This window comes from Egretta garzetta, unplaced genomic scaffold (genome assembly GCF_000687185.1).
Source record: "Egretta garzetta isolate BGI_Z169 unplaced genomic scaffold, ASM68718v1 scaffold287, whole genome shotgun sequence".
Classification (NCBI taxonomy): Eukaryota; Metazoa; Chordata; class Aves; order Pelecaniformes; family Ardeidae; genus Egretta; species Egretta garzetta.
The window spans coordinates 13,498,536-13,517,565 of NW_009260435.1; the positions used below are offsets into that span (position 1 = coordinate 13,498,536).

A 19,030-nucleotide genomic window follows, 5' to 3' on the forward strand; every position below is an offset into this window, starting at 1 on the left:
TTCCCTACTCCTGCTGGCCACACTATTCCTGATACAAGCCAGGATGCCATTGGCCTTCCTGGCCACCTGGGCACACTGCTGGCTCATATTCAGCCAGCTGTCAACCAACAACCCCAGGTCTTTTTCCACCAGGCAGCTTTCCAGCCATTCTTCCTCAAGCCTGTAGTGTTGCAGGGGGTTGTTTTGTTGTAGTTGTGTTGTTGTTCATTTGATTTATCTGCTTCTGGCTCTGGGAGAAAGGCAGCAATTTTCACACAAATACCCCTTAAAAGGTGAGGCCTGCAGTTCCTTTGGGTTGAATTATACCCGAGCAAGAGCAAGTGGTACTCATGTCATTGCCAACCCTGTGATTTCTGCCAGCAGCAGGCAGCTGTGAAGTATGACACGTTCTCCTTAGGAGGCCTGACACTGGAAGTTGCCCAGTAAATATGTTGAATCAGTGTGTCTCCTGGGAGAGCTGGCCATTCCCACTCTTCAGTTTGCCACACCTACAGTTTCTTGTGTGCCAGTTGGCTTCTGCCCTCCTCAAGAAACAAGGCTTGCTAGCACCTTGAATTGCTCTAACACTCCACTCCTCAGTGTTGGATGGATTTTCCACCACAGCAGCTCACAGCCTAAGTTTCTGCTGGCAGAAGCCAGTGGAAGTGATTAATGAATCAGGCCTAGTGCGTGCAAAAATCAGATTCTAGAGACAAATGCTGTCACTTGCCCTTTCAGAAGAAAAGGCCTAGCAGCTTTGTCCACAATGTCCTTAACTGATAAATAAAAATGCCACATGCAAAAAATGCCATCTTTTAGAGCTGGGTGATAGGCTAAACTGCAGCCAGCTGGTATGTAAGCAATAAACAAACTGCCACTGTAAAATCTATTTGCTATATTCCTTGTCTGGATATCTAGTTGTATGCACTGTATATGGTAATACACCTCTGATTGCTTGATCCCGTGCACTACAGCTTTCTAGGCAACTGTCCAAACAAGTCAAGGCAGTATACCTTCTTCCTTCAGCAAAGTGGCTAGAAAACTACCCAGTGTACAGGAAAGGGAGAAAGATGAGATCAAGTTGGGCATATTTTCTGCTGTAAGCAGAGGTCTGCATGCTTTTAGGATATGTAAGAGCAATTGTAGACACTGTCGTTTTAAGGATTATGCAGGAAAAATCTGATGGAAATGAAGGCTTTTCAGCATAGAGAAGATTCAGATGATTACTATACCCTTTCTGAACTCCCAGGGAGTTTTTCTGAAGTCACTAGGGCCTGTTTTTAAACTTTAGGACTTATTTTAAAGCGATAAGTGGCAAGCGTCTTGTATGCGAGTCTGTTTGAATTTATGATGATTCAGATGTTAATTTCCAGACAGGAAGCTGCCTTTACAGTTCTGCTTTTGGGGCATGTCTGAAAGGGATCAGGTTTCCATTTCAGTTCAGATACAGCCAGAATCTCTCAGGAATGGTTTTTCCTAGATTATGGATCAGATAATGGAGAACTCCTGAGAAAAATATATTTCATGAGATTTCCACTGTTAATACAGTTGATCTTTGAATTTGGTGTCACTGAATTCAGACCCAGTATTAGACCTGACTTAACCTTGAAATGGGAGCTTACACCTAATGTAAACCTGGGACTACTAGGCCAGTTTTGTTTCAAATGATATAGTTTTCCCAAAGCATTATTTCTAATGAATGCTTTTCACTTTAGGAGTAAAATTTTAGTTTGAAAATTAAGAGTTTAAACTAGCTTCTTTCCATATTAGTGGGTATTATTGTTAACCACATGAGACATTCAGTATATATACACTGTGTAAAGTTGTCTGCAAATGTAATTTTGCTATATGATACATTACACCACTAACATCTATATTGGGGAGTACAAATGAAGCACAACTTAATATGTGTGTCATTCTAATGAAAAGAACAAGAATCATTTTACCAGAAAATTGGTTTCATCTGGATTTGTAATAGAATAGTAGTAAGTTCATTGAACTCAAGCATAGTTCCAGAATAATATTAGTGATATTTCAATAAAAAAAATTAATTCAAGGTCTTAGCAACAAAATAATTGCTGAGATTAAGGTACATGCATAGCTTGCTTATCTTTCTAGCATAACTGAGATGCCAGGTGCATGATTTCCTTGAAACTGTGCTTATGCTTTCAGCTTCTCTTAGAGAAACTTTAGAGAAATAAACTATATAAACGATTCATTATATGCTGTTCAATGAGGTTTTCATTCTCTCTGAACCCCCCCTTTTTTTTATATTTCCATTTTTGTATATACTGTTACATTCTAATGCTATGATGTGCACTATATGAAAGTGTTTAAGATAATCCTTTAGGGTCCTATTCGTAGAACAACTTATTTGGGCCATTTCCCCATAAATTTCACATTCTTATGTGCCAAAAAGTCACTTATACATTTGACAGAGTGACAGTAAGAAAACCCCACTATTTTGTAAGAGATTTGCCCGTGTTTCATTCTATTATAAACTTTTATCATATGCAGATAATGTTCACACTTGTTCAACTTATTCATCGGATTGTTGTCCCAGCATCCACTTAACCAGCTCATTTATCCCATTCAGAAAATCTTGGCTGAACTGTGTCTGCTTTACTCCTATAATATTTCACCTTGAGTTCCATAGTTTTTCTCTAATCTGTTCATCTATTTATTTTATATTTATAATGCCGATGCACTGTATGGCTCTCATGGCTAAGGTTTCTGGCTCAGGTATCTTGATTTTACTGAGAAGTGGCCTGAAAATTGCGTAGGAAAAACATAGAACCTGAAGCTAATTTCAAAAAGAAAACAAAACAGTGACTTCATCGGGTTTGGCTAGGTTTCAACAAAATGAGATTCAAAGAATAAAACTAGACAAAGGGCTAGACTTTCTTTGGTGTCATCATTTTTACTGGGAATTTTCTTGCCTTCTCTTTTGTGCTTTTTTCAGCGGAGTAATTGTTGGCAGGAGTCACAGGGTCTGATGCAACCTTCATATTTTGTGCATGAACATTGCCTACAAAGATACAGATTTCCCAGGTTAGCTTTGTTTTCAAAGGCTAAGAGTGCTCACTGCCAAAACTAAAATGATACATTTCATAAGAAGCCAGCCCTTGAATGCAGTAGTTTTTAATCATCTGTCACAAAAAGAATGGGAATATAGATATATGTATTTTTAACCTGCATGGTAGTCATGTCTGAAGCATCTTTTTCAGATCTGTCTAATATGTTCATAAGTCGTGTCATAAATACACTTCATTCCACTACAAGATCTGGATGTGATTATTTTGCCAACATTTTCATGTATTAGACCTCATAGATACGTCTTCAGCTCCTTATGTAGTGTATGAACTTACAAACGGCCTGGCTATGGTTCAGTGGATTGAGTGTAAGACAAAAGCTATTGATGAAATTAGGAAATCTGAGAAATCCTGAAATTAGTAGCAAAAATATTGAACAAACAAGAAAAACTGTGGAATATTGAGAAGGAAGATGGGATGACAGAATGAATTGATGTCTGAAATAGGTTAAAACCAAAAAGACACATGAACAGGATGAGGATTGGGGCCCATATATCATTGCCTGGCAGCGTGGCCTTGCCAACTTCCTGAACATGCTTCACCTTTGCCTACCTCTCCCAGATCTTGCCCCCTGCTTTTCTTTTTTGTTTTTTTAAACTCCCTCTCACTTTTCTGACCCACTCGAACGGAGTTAAGCTGGAGTTTACAAGTCCTCTTGTTGTCTTGATTACATTCCTTTCTGTGACTAGTTGTCTTTCTGTTTAGATTATAAACTCCTTTCGTTATACAAATATGTATTGTTCCCAGGAAAACAGGGATCTGAACTTGGTTGCCATCCAAATGCTGATATAATGCGTAAATGATAATAATTTCAGCCCTTTGATATCCCTTTGTGATGCTCTTTCTATGCTCCTGCTTTTGAACACAGCTCAAACATAAAGCAGGTGGAACTGGCATATGAATCGAGCTGCCAGGATCGCTTTGTGTTCTTTGAAGATGCCAAAACAGAATAGGGAAATGAGAATTCACTTGTGCTCAAGCAGCCAGGAAGCCAGTGGAAGGAAGGAGCTGCATTGTGTTGAATCAATGAGAAACATACAGTAACCACGGCTTGACATCCTGACATTGTGGTGTTTGTGTCTTGGCATTGCATCAACACTGAGTGATAATGAATTGTAACAACAGCCTGTCAAATCTCAGCCCGAGGCCATGGCTTTGCCTACTTTACAGATAGTTCTCTAATTCTTTGTCATGAAAATGTAGCTGTGCCTGGCTGAGTAACACTACTCCGAAATATTGCTTCTAACTTTATCTGAATCTAACTTCCACTTATTATTTTTATCCTTAGCTACTCCTCTATTTGCAACGGTGGAAGGGAACCATATGGTATCCATATGAACTCTGAAGTCCTCTCTGCTCTTTAGACTTGCTATTGTGGAAAATGAGAGGTGACAGATAAGTCAGAGGCAAATTCTGCTCTCATTTACACCAGTGCAAATTTGGTGAATTTCTCGGGAGCGACACTGCAGTAAATAAGGGTGGTTTCTGACAGTATTTGCTTGATGTTTTTAGAAGCTCTCACTTGTGGGATTTTGCAGAGGTAAAAATCTCAAAGAATTACAGTAACTGTAATTTCTCCTTGTCTTATTCCATCAGTTTATAGTTTAAAAAAAAATATTGCTCAAACTAAAATTATCCCAGGTTAAAAATGATACAAAATGTATTGGCATCATTCTGAGTTATTCTCACTGTAAGGTGTAGCACTAGGCAGAGTTGAAAAGCATTGCTGGGAATGCTCAGTGAACTACTCTGTGCTCTGTTGCAAAAATCCCATGTGTTGATCAGTAGAGAGAGTACCGATTTTAGAAGGTATTTTATGCAGACTACAAATAAACATTTCTAGGCTACTGTTTCCTATGGTGAAAAAAATCTAAGGCATTGACAGAGTATTAAGCTAATGCAGTGCCAACTCATTCAGATTCATATGAGCAAAATGGTGTCAAGACAACATTGTTGAGGTCATCGGACTGGAATTCAAACCTTTCTCATGTATGTTTTGATCTCCAATACTGTGTAATGCACTTACTATTTTGCTAACTTTTTTTCAGGGAAGGTTCAGTTCATTGATAAGGTTGAAGCTGTGTTCAGGATTAATATTGTTAACTAATACTTATTACTAAGTTCCATGAGTTCAGCTGACACATCACAATCTTTCAGTCTTATATCCAATGAAAACAAAACTTTGTTAAAATCAGCCTCACATCTGGCTTATATGTGCAGTTGGAATTCTTGGAAGAATATCCTTTCAGTCTGGCGAATGGGCTGTTTGACACTGGACATACTTTCAAATGAAGTCTTTAGTGAGAAGTTGTTTGACACGCTAACTCCTTTGTCAGTACTTTACCAAAGTTATTTTCGAATAAATCAGTATTCATCTCCATTCCTGTCACCATAGTTTAATATTAACATCATTGTTTGGGTGCAATGCTTTATGTAGAAAAAATATTTTAGAATATTTTATTTCCAACTGTTCTCATATTTGGTCTTTCAGCTGTATATGCTGAGGCTCTGTATGGGAGGAGATATGGAACTGTCTCATTAGAACTGGAACTATATAATCAATAGTTACCAATCTGAAGTGTATTTTATTTCAACAAAGCAAGCCTTACTGCTTAGGTGAAGGTGTTTTGTAATTAGACTAAAGGACTAAGCACTGAAAGTTCTGGTGTCTCCTCCTAATGATCTTATCCCCTTTCAGAGCAATACTGAACAATTAATTAGACAAATTTTTATTTCTTTATGTATAAGTAGCAATAATACCTCTTTCATTACCCAGACGTATGAATTGATGAATGAGTGCAGAGCGCTCAGAAATCCTTAAGCGGAAAAAGCTATTGAAAAGAGAAATATTAAATGTCAGACATCTCATTATAGTCACTTAAAATATATAGATTCCTTTAGAAGCTAATTCTTATTACAGAACCAGACTTCAAACGTACTACATAGTGTCATAAAAAGTAGCATTTTTAATTATCCTCTCATATCAGTTATGTTGTTATTACTGGAATATGCATGATGTTCTGTTACTTGCACTGCAAGCAATGGATTAACCTACATAAATTGTTTTAATACACACAGTAAAACTTGGCAATATGGTATATTTGTCATAGCAGATCAGTTCTTGAACCAAGTCTCCCTGAACAGATTCTGTGTAATTCATCAGATAAGTTTATTGCAAATGCAAAGTATTCTCTTCTTAAAAAAATATTTGCTTTGTCTTGTTTTTAGGACTGCCCTTCAGATGTTGGTGACTTTAGAGCACAACAGTGTTCAGCCTACAATGATGTCAAATACCAGGGACATTTTTATGAGTGGATCCCTGTGTATAATGATCCTACTGCACCGTGTGCCCTGAAATGTCAAGCTCTGGGAAAGAACTTGATTGTGGAGCTTGCCCCAAAAGTACTAGATGGTACTCGTTGCAATATCGAATCCTTGGATATGTGCATCAGTGGAATATGCCAGGTATGTTCATGGTGTAAATCTAATTGTGACCTCTGTTGTGAGACACTTTGCACATTGAGTGGTTTTTGATTATTTTTCGCCTTCATGTATCAGTTTACTTTCGACGTATCTGCAAGTACTGCCAAGTGGATTGTAGATAACTTACCTTTCTCTTGCACACAGAATTTCCTGACTGCCTTAGCCATTGATATTTTTATGTATAAATAAAAGGTCAATAACATTTACTCACTCTTCTATTTATACATGTAAAAATTAATGACACTGGTTATACTAGTTACAGCTTTCTAACCTTTAGTATGTCTGTTAGAGTGTAATGAAATTACATACCCTTCCATTTCATTTTACTCCTCCTCTGAGTCTTGCATCTCATGGAGAAAACTTGATGTTTTATGTGATCCAGCCTAGAATGGCAGGTGTGAGTGTGTATATCTGTCTTGTTGTATGGGTGATGAGCATATGCTGTGATTGAATTAATTGATTGTTAGTATCTTTTGACTGGGAATCTACGTTTCTAGATATATATATTATTATTATTTATTAGTTATGCTATCGACTTTACACAGTTGGTAAAGCTTGCCAGCTTTGCCCATGTTTCATTAGCAGAGAAATATTGCAATCTTAAGTTTTATGAACAGAACAATTTTATACAGAATGGATATGTTATTGCAATTAGTTTCCTCTCTCTGCAAGTGGTTGTTGCTCTGTTAAATGCCTAAAATGTGTGTGACTCAAAAATGCAGGATATGGCCCAGTAAGTAAAATAGCTCCATTATAGGGGAAAATTTGACACATTTGGCAGAAGACTGGTGCACGGATTACAGCAACATTTAATGTATGATCTGGACCTTGCTGTGGGTTTTATGTGACTTCTATGTATACTGCAGTTCCAATACCAGTCATGCCAACACACAGTGCATCTGCTGCCTCTGAAATAGAAGAAGAATTCCTTACAGTTTTCCACTTCAAGAGACCGCATTTGTCAATAGTTTGTCGCAGTGGTATCCGACAGTGTTCATTGCCCTGCACATTTAAAATAGGATATACCTCTATAAATTCTGGAAGCACTTGCCAAATAATACATTTATTTTGCAATATTCTTAGTGATGACTCCTCTTCTAATACAAGCTTTCACCCTGGAAGATGTCAAAGCCTTTAGTAGGTGGTACGTCGACAGCAGCCTTTGCTGGTTGTGCCCATTGCAGCACAGAAGTGTCATGCGGAACGTAATGGAGCTCTGGGTTATTCAGAGGCTTGTGAGTCTCTTGCTCAGAGTGCTGTGGGGTTTCCCGTGTTTCCCCGTGACCTCAAACATCTGCCACCTTTAATACAGAGCATAAAATTCACTGTGTCTAGACTGGACACAGTTTTGTGAAGAACAGTTGAAAAATATATTTAAAAGGGCTGCCTTCAATGTTTCTTGTTAGTATTTTGCAGTATTCATATGTATATCTGACAACAAATGCTTGGAAATTTAAATTATCAATTTTTAAAATAAACCTGGTAGTGGTGGAAGAAATTAATCATTCCAGAAGCAGGCACTGGAGCTCTTTTACACTGTTAATGAGAGTTGATTGATTTTCTCCATCTCTTCCACTTTTTCTTTTTTCCCTTGTTTCTTCTAATTCCACAAAAAATCAGTGTGAGAGAACATCTTCAGGGAAAAAAAAAACCAAACCACCACCATTTTTAGGATGTGTCCTGTGGTGTGATTTACACAATTCAATTAATTTTTAACTTAACCTTATAAGCTATTAGGTGCTTTTACTTTATTGCCTTTAAGTCACTAGCTATTAGTGAGGCATTTCTGCACAACTGGAAAATTTCTCCTTTTTAAAGTCTATATTTGATAATTTAGTGTTGCATAATATTATTGAGGTAAAAATGTGTCTCTGACCATTTGAATAACCTTTTTCTCTTTGCGGACCGTTTTGGGGGCAGAGTGGAAAGGTTGGTTACTTGTGAAAGGGACTGTGGGAGGTGGGAGACTTCCTCAGAAACCGACAGCGAGCTTTGTTGCTACTCCTGTTCAAGCAGGAAAAGAAAACAAATTGACATCTAATCTTTCCTGGAAAAATATGGTTATTTAGTCAACTGCTGTTAAGAGAGAGACAGCAAAATTGTGATTCTCTACAATTGTTGCTATAAGATCAGTCTGTTGGGTTCTGACATATACTTGGCACAGCCTGCAAATAGCTCGGCCAGTGTTTTTACAGCTAACTCATCTAAATAAGCATGTCATACTGCTGATGTGGGTATCTCTGCTTTTGTGCCTGCAAGCACCAAAGAGTTAGTATAAGGAGACTGGCTTGCCTGAGTCCCTTTCCAACTGGTGCTGGTTTTGCTCATTTATTGTCTCAAAGTCGGCAGGTTTTAGAAGATCTCAGCTTCCCCTTCTCCCACCTCCAACAGGATTTCACTGTCATCTGTTTTCTTATTCTCTGTAAGGTAGGGCTGCATCCCTAATTCTGCCTCTTGGATTCTTGTTCAGATGCTCTCCTTGACAGCATATGAATTTACAAGGATGGTGAGTTCCTGTTGTCCAGCTTCAGTTCCGATTCTTTGCACTTCCCTTAACAAGCAGAATCAAACTAAATAATGCTCTGTCAAAGAAAATCATGAGACTACAACACTGCTCTCTGGACAGGAGGTTTGAGGCTTCAGGGGAAGTAAAATCTAAAGGCAGTGAAGCAGGGAGAAGTTTATTGGGAAAGATAATAAAGTATTTTGGGGTTGCTTGAGGCTTAACTCAGCCAAACCATTTGATCATGTTTTAGTCTGCTACTGCCATGCTTCTGTTACCAAAGCAAGTATCTGGGGCTGCTGTGTTAAATGGGGACAGGTCAAAACTTCACTGCCAGGAGGATTTTCACACTCAACTTCTGATATTTTTTCTAGTCTCTGCACAACTCCCTAAAAACATCTGCATGTCAGATACATGTGTGGGCAACATGTACCCAGTTACTCCGCCTGCTTTGGGGCCCTGCCTCTCCTTGTTTTTTGTTTTTAATTCATGCAGACCTGCTTTTTTCCTACCAGAATGCAGAATGAGTGTTGTGTCCGTACCTGAAATGGTTACAGTGATAATTTTCCTAATATGGAGTAATGTGTTTAGACAATAAATACACGCATCACCCAAAAAAATCTGGAGTCCTAAGGAGCAGCCTGAGTAGTTCTGTCCTAGGCTGTCACAATTAGGTCAAAGATGATGTAAATCCTGTGGTGAACTTTCCATTTAGTGTCAGCAAGTTGTTTGTGTTCCAAAAAAGGCAGACACTACACTATGCTTTGTAGCATATGGCATAAATTTAGCTGACATCAGAACACATCCCATATGTCAAGTAGAGTGCCATCAGCTCCTGCCATGCTAGTTCTTTTCTGTCACATGTCATGATATGGTAAGTAGGTATTTCTCTCTCTTGCCACTAAAGCACTCTTACACTTGATGTAAATATCTGTCAGGAGTTTTCACTGAAAACATTTTCTGTAAGGTTTTGGAAGACTATTGCACTTTTTTTTTTTTTTTAATGAGCTTTGCTCATGCTTAAAACTTGAAATCATAGCAGATTATTAATTTCTTCTGAACCTTGACTCCTTTTATTCTGAGAGTTACTTTCTCAAAGTGCTAATTGAAAGCATTTTGTGTACTTTCCCTTTGGGTTCCTGTAGATACATCTTTTTGCCTGTATATGTGTTAAAGAACTGCCCAACATGCACAGGAGGTTTAGTCTTCAGATATTTAGAAAGGAATGTTTCCTTTCCAGCCTGCGTTACTGGAGACATAAAGCTGTGTTTCTCACACATGTTAGAGTAGTTAATTCCTGAATAGCAGTTAAAAAAGAATATATTTTTTTTCAAAATGAAGATTTACAATCTTTTTTTAATATTTAAAAATAAGAAAAAAATGTCCACGTTGCCTTTTCCTCCTTTTTAGTCTTCAAACCTCAAGTAACTTATTAATGGGAAGAATCGGTTTTGATGTAGTCCTGCGTTAAGAAGTCAGCCTTTATACTGAACCTGGAAAACTTTCCTGGCTACAATTAATTAGCAAACCCATGGAGTAAAGTACATTTTGGAGCATGGAGGAATCCATGTATAGAGACCTGTACTCTCCCTACGTATTACTGCAGGCACCAGAGTTGGCAGTCTGGACCTTATCCAGAGAGACTATGGGAGTTACTCATGTAGATCCAACAAAACTTTCTGGCTCTGTGTCAAAATCTTCATCTGACCACGCGTACATGTGACATATGTCATAAAACTGAAGAGAGTGGGGAGCTCCAGCTGCAATTCAGCTGGGAAAAGTTGGTGGCTCTCCAGAGGTCCCACTGAAGGATAGGGCTGTGCTGAGCACGGGTTACTACATCCTGTGTCACCTGCCAGCATCAGCCTCCGTAGCCTCAGTGAGTTGGCTTCCTCACCCAATGGAGGCTCTCGGCACTGCCCAAGCCAGCAGATCATGTAGCCACCCTCCAAGGGCTACATCTGCACCACTTCTAATGTCATGGTCCACCTCAGTATAGTGGTTCCCTTGCAATGACGTTGTTGGCAACTCAGAGGTGTGATTTTACTGCAGGTAATAATAGGATATTCTCAGACACTGAAAAGGTCTTTTGGAATCACTTGCTTTTACTTTGCAGCTGCTTACTGCTGCTAGAAATGGATGTCTCTTTTCAGATCTTGTCTTATTCTTCCCCCTACTGTTGTTTTACAGAGAAATACCCCCTGTGGGGATTTCTTACTGTCTAAGTTTATCCTTTCTTGTCAGATAAGTAGTGGATTTTGTTCTGATCTCTAGTTTCTTATCTATATTTCCTTTTTCCTAAGTTATTCTCTCTGCCACATTTTGTTTTGTTTTAGTGAGATTTGTACAAATATGATTTTACTTCCCAGCCTAGCAAGGTCCTAAAAGCATGTGAACAGTGATAGTAGGAAAATTCACGATTTGGGTGTCATCTTGAACTAGAGCCTTAGTAACCTTCAAATCCCCCTGTGCTAACTTCACCTTCGTATAGCAAGGCAGACTGGGCTGGACCCAGCCAGAAAAGCAGCAAAGTAATCTGATTCCATATATTGGGTTGTCGTGGTTTTTTTATTCCCAAAAGCATTCTCACAAACAAAAAGCCCAAATGGGAGTTTGTGTCCTATCCTCTGAGTGTGCGTAGGTGTATTTTTTAAAATGGAGACCTTATGGGAAAGGGCACTTTCTCCCCTACTGGGTGGTCCTATAATCTCTTAGCTGGTCTAGCATGTGACAGATCCTGTAGTAAGAGTTAAATGTTTTGGAAACACTTTGTGTTATTTGATGGAAGTGGATTTACAGAATTGCGGAACACTCTTTAGCCTCTTGCCTTCAGATCTAAAATGTTTGCAGAAATATGTGGGAAGTCTTTTTAGGAGCCATTTAGCATGCAGTGAATTTTATGCACTCTATTTTTTTATCTTCTGTTTTTTTATTGCTTTACATTCTTTCCCTCTATATGGATGGCTGGGGAATTTGGACATCATGGTGTGTTTCCTCATGCCCATCATTCTGACTTATTTTAAGCCTCTGTTCAGAGGTTTGCATTTTGACACACTTTGTCTTTACTCCCTGCTTTCTCATCTATGAACAACTGAAAACCTTACATAGCAGAAATTTTCTTACTCCCACCACCAGAAATACCTATTCAGCTTTGCAACTGGGATTGCTGCTTCACTTGCTGTGAAGTGATGGGCTGGGACATTTGCTGTCAGAGTACATGCTCAGGGTCCCTGAAGGGGCTGTATTCTGTTTATTAACATATGCTGAAGCCTGTGTCAGCTTGTTGGGGCTGCTGCTGACCTGCACTGGCTCGATTGCAGAGATGTGAGACCCTGTGCCACAGTCAGGCCTTTGTTAGGCTGAGTTTGGACATAAGTGAAGAGTTATGAGACAGGACTGTGTGAGGACAAAATCATGTCTTAGAACAAGTTAAATCTTCGATGAGGTTAAACTAGAATTTGAAAGTGGTGCTTGAAAGCTAGTATTCCACACTACTTTTAAAAGTAATTTAAAAAAACCCAAAACAACAAAAGGGAAGTGACTTTCTTAATTGGAGTGAGATTCTGGTATCTCTCCCTCTGCTTGTCAGAATCAATTACTTGTAGATGATGAGCATGGGAAAGAGGCAGTGGGAGTTTTTTCTTTATATTCTCTCCAGGGACATATTTTATCTGTGTAAAAAAATAAATATTTTATCTGTGTAAATAAAATAAAGGGCGTGCTGAAGTTATCACAAAGCAAAGGATGTGAGCAGAGATTGCAAAGTAAATTAATAGATGGGCTTTGAGTGACAGCAAGGTTTTACAGCAGGGCAAAGATACATGGAAAATACTGACTAAGACAGAGCAGGATTTTCACATGACAGGTTTTATACTCATGCTTTTATTACCATAAATTCCCATAGCCATATTTTAAATTAATTATTTGTTGTGTGGATGCAGACATTCCTAAAATCTGCCTGTACTGTGATTCTATGCTAAGACAAGTACAGCGGGAGAAAATGCAGCAAATAGCTGACACTGATGCAATAAGATCTTGTGTACTGTGATAGCACATGCAAGTGTGCTGTAAAATACAGCCTTAATTTCTCTGAGTTTTGGATTTTGTGGTGTGTTTTTGTAGAAATAGAGATCCTTTTTCTCTGACCAAGATCCTGAGGATTTTAATTTTCACTATTGAGAGTGATTCTAATAAATGACAATAGGGATCTTCTTGACCATGTAAGGATTTTTTGCTGTTTTCTTCTTTTACTAGTAAATGTTGAAATAAAACACGTGTCCTTTCTTAGTCAAGTCACAAGACTTGGAGGAGATATTTTTGCCAGAAATAATTCCGAGGTTATCTTGTATTTTGTGCAATGCCGATAACCTTAGAAGTGTGTAGATGGTTTTGTTCCATCTTTTTCTTTGTTCTGATCTCATGTAGGGCTGATATAAACAGTTTGGTTATAACAACCCAAGTACTACTATCCTGGTGGCAGGGCAGTTGCATCACTTCATTGGATCTGTTTGGTGTAATATTCTACTTTCCTTCTGTATTTTTCACATCTTGACAAATTCCACAGGCAGTGAAAACCCAGTTGCACCTAGGCCACAAAGTCTTTGCCGTCCTTCAGCAGATCAGTGGTCCAACCAATACCAGATTCGCTTATTAAGATATTGCTATAACAGGTCTGTTGCTAGCTAATTTTAAAACAAAAACTACTGGGCAACGTAGTGGGATAATTACAGACTGTTCAGCCCTTGAGGAAAAGGATCTCCTGCATAATAACTATCACGTTCTTGTGAAGAAGTATAATTAAATATCCATTTGTGCATTCTGCACTGCAGCTCCTTGCTCAGCAGAAATATAGTATTTCTTTTACATTTTAAGGACATTGGGCACTTCCCCTTAAATTATTTGCTGGGTTTTCTGCTTTGGCTGAATTTCACTAAATGCCATCTGTATGCTTGTGTTAAAATCCCCCTAGCAGTCTATTTCATGAGTACACATGGTTGTGCACCCTTTGAAATAGCCAGGCCAAGGAAAGCATGCAAATGTGAATGTACTCGGAGTAGCCTTCATCTGGATTTCCCCAAGCATTGTGGGGTTTGCCCAGCAACTCTAGAAGGATGGTAATTATGTCATATTGAGATGTTGTTGAATTGATTTTCTATTTTTATTTTATTAAACCAAATCACATTAATAAAGGGCATCACTCCTTGATGCTGAGCTGCCAGTCCCTTGAGAAAATGTAGAATACTGCATAACTTAACATCATTTTAATGGAATCGCTGATAAATGTGAGTCTATGTCAATCAAAAATTTATTAGTCAAAGTAGAAAATGATATAGTATTTAACATATGCATTCCTGAATATTTAAATGGTCTGTCTGCTAAAGAACTTAGTCTAAGACACAGTAGGTAAAGAATGGCACTAGTGCAACTTCAGTCTTAATGTTTCATAGAATTTATGTATCTGTCACAAATAAAAACAGCAGTGATTTACTCTTTTGTGGCCACTTCTATTAGAACTCAGTATGTTTGTTTTTTCTGGCTGTACCTGGATCTCTGGCTCCAGAGGACTGTAGAAGGAGGGGTACCCCCTTTCTAAAGAGAAATATTGTATATAATTATATGTATTGCTGTATATAATTTCATGCTTTTGATAGCAATAATGACACTTAACACTTAAATGGTGCTTGTTATGCACAGATCTCTAGTTTTATTTGTTTCAGATAAGTATTCTTCTTTTACAGAGCAGAGGTATATCTTCAGGTTCTTTATTTGAAGTATATCATCTTGAGCCGTTAGCATCCGGGAAACATTTTTTTTCTTATAATTACCATACAACATTTTTATAATTGACAACTCACCTCTGTGGAACGTGTTCTACAAAAAATAGTGGTGTGCTTATTTTGAGAGTGCCTGAAGCTGGAGGCGAGTAGTCTGTTGAGAGAAATAACACAGTTAAGGAGGTCTAAAGCAATGGTCTAAGAAGCAAAAGTTGAAATTTCAAAACATGATCCTGCACTGGGCTCTGCATTGGCAATGCTAGTCCATGTTTCTATTTATGTTTATTAAGAGAAGACTCTGAAGGGTGTTTAGGATTTTCTGAGATCTTCACTACAGTGCATTTTTTTGCCATATTGGAATCTTAGTTAAAAATCTGTCACCTTGCAGTCCTGTCCATTTTCTCATCATAGTCAATTATAAACATCTCATTAAGAAAGGAAGATCCTTGAATTTAATAGATTATACTTTGACCTTCACAAATCAAAATTAACATGCTATAATAATTTCTTTAAGTCTAATTGCTCAGCTGAAACCCTACTAAGTTAAAAGAGCTAAAGAAACAGCTGTGGGAGCTTCTGAGTGATTTTTGGATTCGTATTTGCAGAAATATTTGTAATGTTCCATAATCACCTCTAACATATCAGCAGCAATTTCATTTTTCTCTTTCATCTGTATTACCATATTTTATACCCTGACCTTTTGCTCTTCCTTTGCCTTTCTGAACCTACATGAACTATTCCAAGCATGCTACAAAATATTTAACACCCTTCAATATTGCCTTTCACAGTAGCACTGGCATACTAACGTTTAGTTTAGAAGTTTGTAGAAGCAGATGAGTGTTTCTGTTCACTGCTTAATCAGATGCTTTCTATCCTAGCTGCTTGAGACAAAACAGTATTACTCTTTTTCATATTTCTATTTTTTTTCTTTGGAAGAACACAGACAAATAGCACATTCAGTTCCTGTCCAAAAATAGTAATGGATCAGACACCTGTTTCTGAAAATAATTCCACCATCTCCAAATTTATAGATACCCCATCATGGACAATTTGCTGAATGCACAAAGTACCCGTTTCCTCAATACCCTTTTTATATTAAATTTCTACTTATTGTTAATTTTGTTACATAGTGGTCAATATCCTCCCTGCTGTCTGAGGAACTCACAACCTCATCATTCCAATACTTGCATCATTTTTTTGACTTATGGTATTTATGATTGCAGATTTCTTAAATTGACAGGCTCCCAATCCTTCCATTACACAGTTTGTATTATCACTTGTTGCATTTATGCAGCCTATGTTGAAATCACCTAATACAATTATTTCTGACTATGCCCTAAAAGCCTGCAGATGTTTTCCCAGTCTGCCTGAAATATTTATAGCTGATCCCTTTGCTCTGTGGACAGTGAGCAATGTGGGGTAAATTAACCCTAACAAATGCCTTAATCTTGAAAATCATTAAACCTCTTTGGCTTGTTGAGATGCTGTGTGAGCTGAGGAAGGCTGTTGCCATATATCATTTTCTTGTCCTTGTTGCAGCTTTGCTTGCAAATACACATATGCTCTCTTCAAATTGTTTCATCAAACACTGTGTTTCTCTAATAGCTATTGCCTTAAGTATGAATATCTTAAATTCATTATGTTTGGTGTCGAAATACCATATGAGTTCAAGGCCTGATTTCTAAAGCTATACCTTGCAGCTTCCTGTTACTTTGGTGAGATCCATGGCTGTCCAGCATGTCAGAGAAATACTGCTTGCTATCAAGGTTTTACGAACAGATTAATAAAGGCTAACTCTAGACACTCAGATTTGAAATGCACCCCACCCTAGTGTTCGCTCATTAAGATTCCAGGGTAGCAACAGTTGAATTAACTCTGAATTTGAGGCTTGTCACATTAAAATCTGCAGAATTTTTGGGTGCTTCATGTTAAGCAAAATCTAAAATTCTGTGCTCATTTCAGGCCTAAATTGTGATACTAATTTGAGTTATTTTCTAAATTGTGTTCCAGGATATCATTGCTTGATACTCATATTCATAACAGTTGTTATAAACATAATCTCAGAAGGAAGTCCACCGAGGGTGAATGCATCTAGCTGAACGTGCCACCCTTGCTGGTAGGGGAGCTGTAAAGCTTTTCCCGCATCCAAGTCCCTTGCAGCTAGCACTCCTGTTTTATTTCTGTGGCATTTGTGTATTATTAAAAAATAAGCAATAATACTATATGAAACAACCCTCTAAAGTATGCTGCTGTGCTGATTATCTTTTTTCTTACATTCCATGTTGGACACAATAGTGCCTTGTGTTTGCACAGTTGTGTAATTTTTGTTAGACGCAATGAGAGTTTGTTTTCATAGTGACTATGTGTAATAGCTCAGTATGTATGTTTATTATTATCATGTTGGGCTTTAATGGGCTGGTCTTGCAAGTACTCTGTTTGTTCAATACCCTCCTCCCACCAAAGGCTTGCAGGATCTGTAGCCTACAAATACACAACAGCTTAAACTAATAAAAATAGCAATTTCTCACACAGAGTATTACAATGTGCAGCTTCATTTTTCCTTTGAGAATTAATTGATGAGTGAATAAACAGATCCTTAATATTTAGAAAATGAGATTACACTATGAAATGGAAGTGTGTTTGTGAGATCTGGGGAGAGATTACACTTGCAGTAGTTCTAACAATTTACATCCATATGCTGGTAGTATCTTTATGTGAATAAGAGCAGGAGAAGCAGTGGAGAGCAATAAATACTTTAAAAGTCTACCAGAGAGAAGTATAGACTCTCTCAACTGCTAGTATGGACCCCATCGTTGCACCACCTGAATGTTTCAGAATCTTTAGGAGATTTATTCTTGCGACATCTGTGTGACGTGGGGAATTGCAGTTATACCCCTTTCCCAGATTGGAATTGAAAAGCACAAGAAGTTTTCAGAGGTCAAAAAGAAAGTGTTGTGGAGCTGGGAATTGAAAGAGAGTTGTCAAGTCTAAGGCCAATGTGTCTAACACTGTGTGGTTATATCCCTTGAAATTTTATCTGCCTTCTGATTCATGCAGTGGCCCAACCAGTTTCTGTTTCTGAAATGGTGTTTTCATTCATTTCTCAATGCTAATTGGTGATAAAATAGGAAGATAAGCTTGTTTAGAGTAATTTGTTTCCAATCTTTTTGTTATTTTCTGGATGTCAGTGATGAATGCAGAGCTAATGTTAAAAATTCTTCAGGTAAAAAAAATCTTAATCTTCAATTCTATCCTAAATCATAGTATAGTGTTCCCACACAGCTTCTATATAGTAAATAAGCACCTTTTCTGAGATGGTCTGATTTCACATGCAAGTGTGTTAACACTTAACACTAACATTAAATCTTTTCAGCTAAGCTGCTTATTTCTTTTTAAAATGATTTCTTTACTGGGCTAGGATGAAGGTCTCCTTCAGTTGTAGGAATAAAATAATTTCCTGCTGCTAATGTAGAACTCTATGGTAAATCTGAACAATTTAGTAAGGAGATGCCGTTCAGTGCAGCATGACTCTCAACCAAAGTATCATAAACTGCCCTGCGTAATGTTCTCCTCTTAAAGAGGATGCAGGATGTAGGGAATTGGGAAAATAAGGGAAAGGGGCAGGAGTGGGAGGTAGGGCTGCTTTGCTGTATTTTCTATAGACACATGAAACTTTGAAATTACATTTCTCCATGCTTGACAGTGGATGTGTCATGATTTCTGTGGTGTGTGCCCCCCCCCTTGTGTGTGTGCTACCTCAGAGATTGGAAGACCCAACCCTGCCTCTTACGTGCAGACTCGATGCTCACCTCTCCAAGGGGATCGTGTGTCAGTTTTGGCATAGCGCAGATGCAGTGGATCTTGGCAGCTAAGACTGCCCCTTCCAAGCATTTTTATTTAGGAAGAGGAGCATGCTGGCCAGTTTCAGAATTCTAGCAGTGCTTTTAGCTGTGAATTTCCAGAGTGCTTTCTACCCGTTTGTCAGTTTGGAGTTTGATTAAGTATATATATGCATGACAAATTAGCTGCACTTCTCAGGGATGTGTGGATATGAGAGGCATATAGGCTGACTTGAGAAAACTTGAAGCTGCAGGTCAGCTTTTTACCACATTGCTCAGCATTTGACGCTCCCTGCAAATGTCTTCTATGAAATGGTGAAGGGTAAGAGAGGTGAGACCAAATATTTATCTCCCTTTCAG

At 38.1% G+C, this 19,030-nt stretch overlaps 1 protein-coding gene across 1 annotated transcript in view; it reads left to right on the forward strand.

Annotated features, from left to right (window-relative positions):
• Nucleotides 1-19,030, forward strand: part of ADAMTSL3 (ADAMTS like 3) — a 186,278-nt gene that overhangs the window by 89,640 nt on the left and 77,608 nt on the right. Inside the window, 1 exon segment of the mRNA XM_009644047.1 lies at nucleotides 6,300-6,536. Coding sequence (XP_009642342.1) covers nucleotides 6,300-6,536 — 237 coding nt within the window.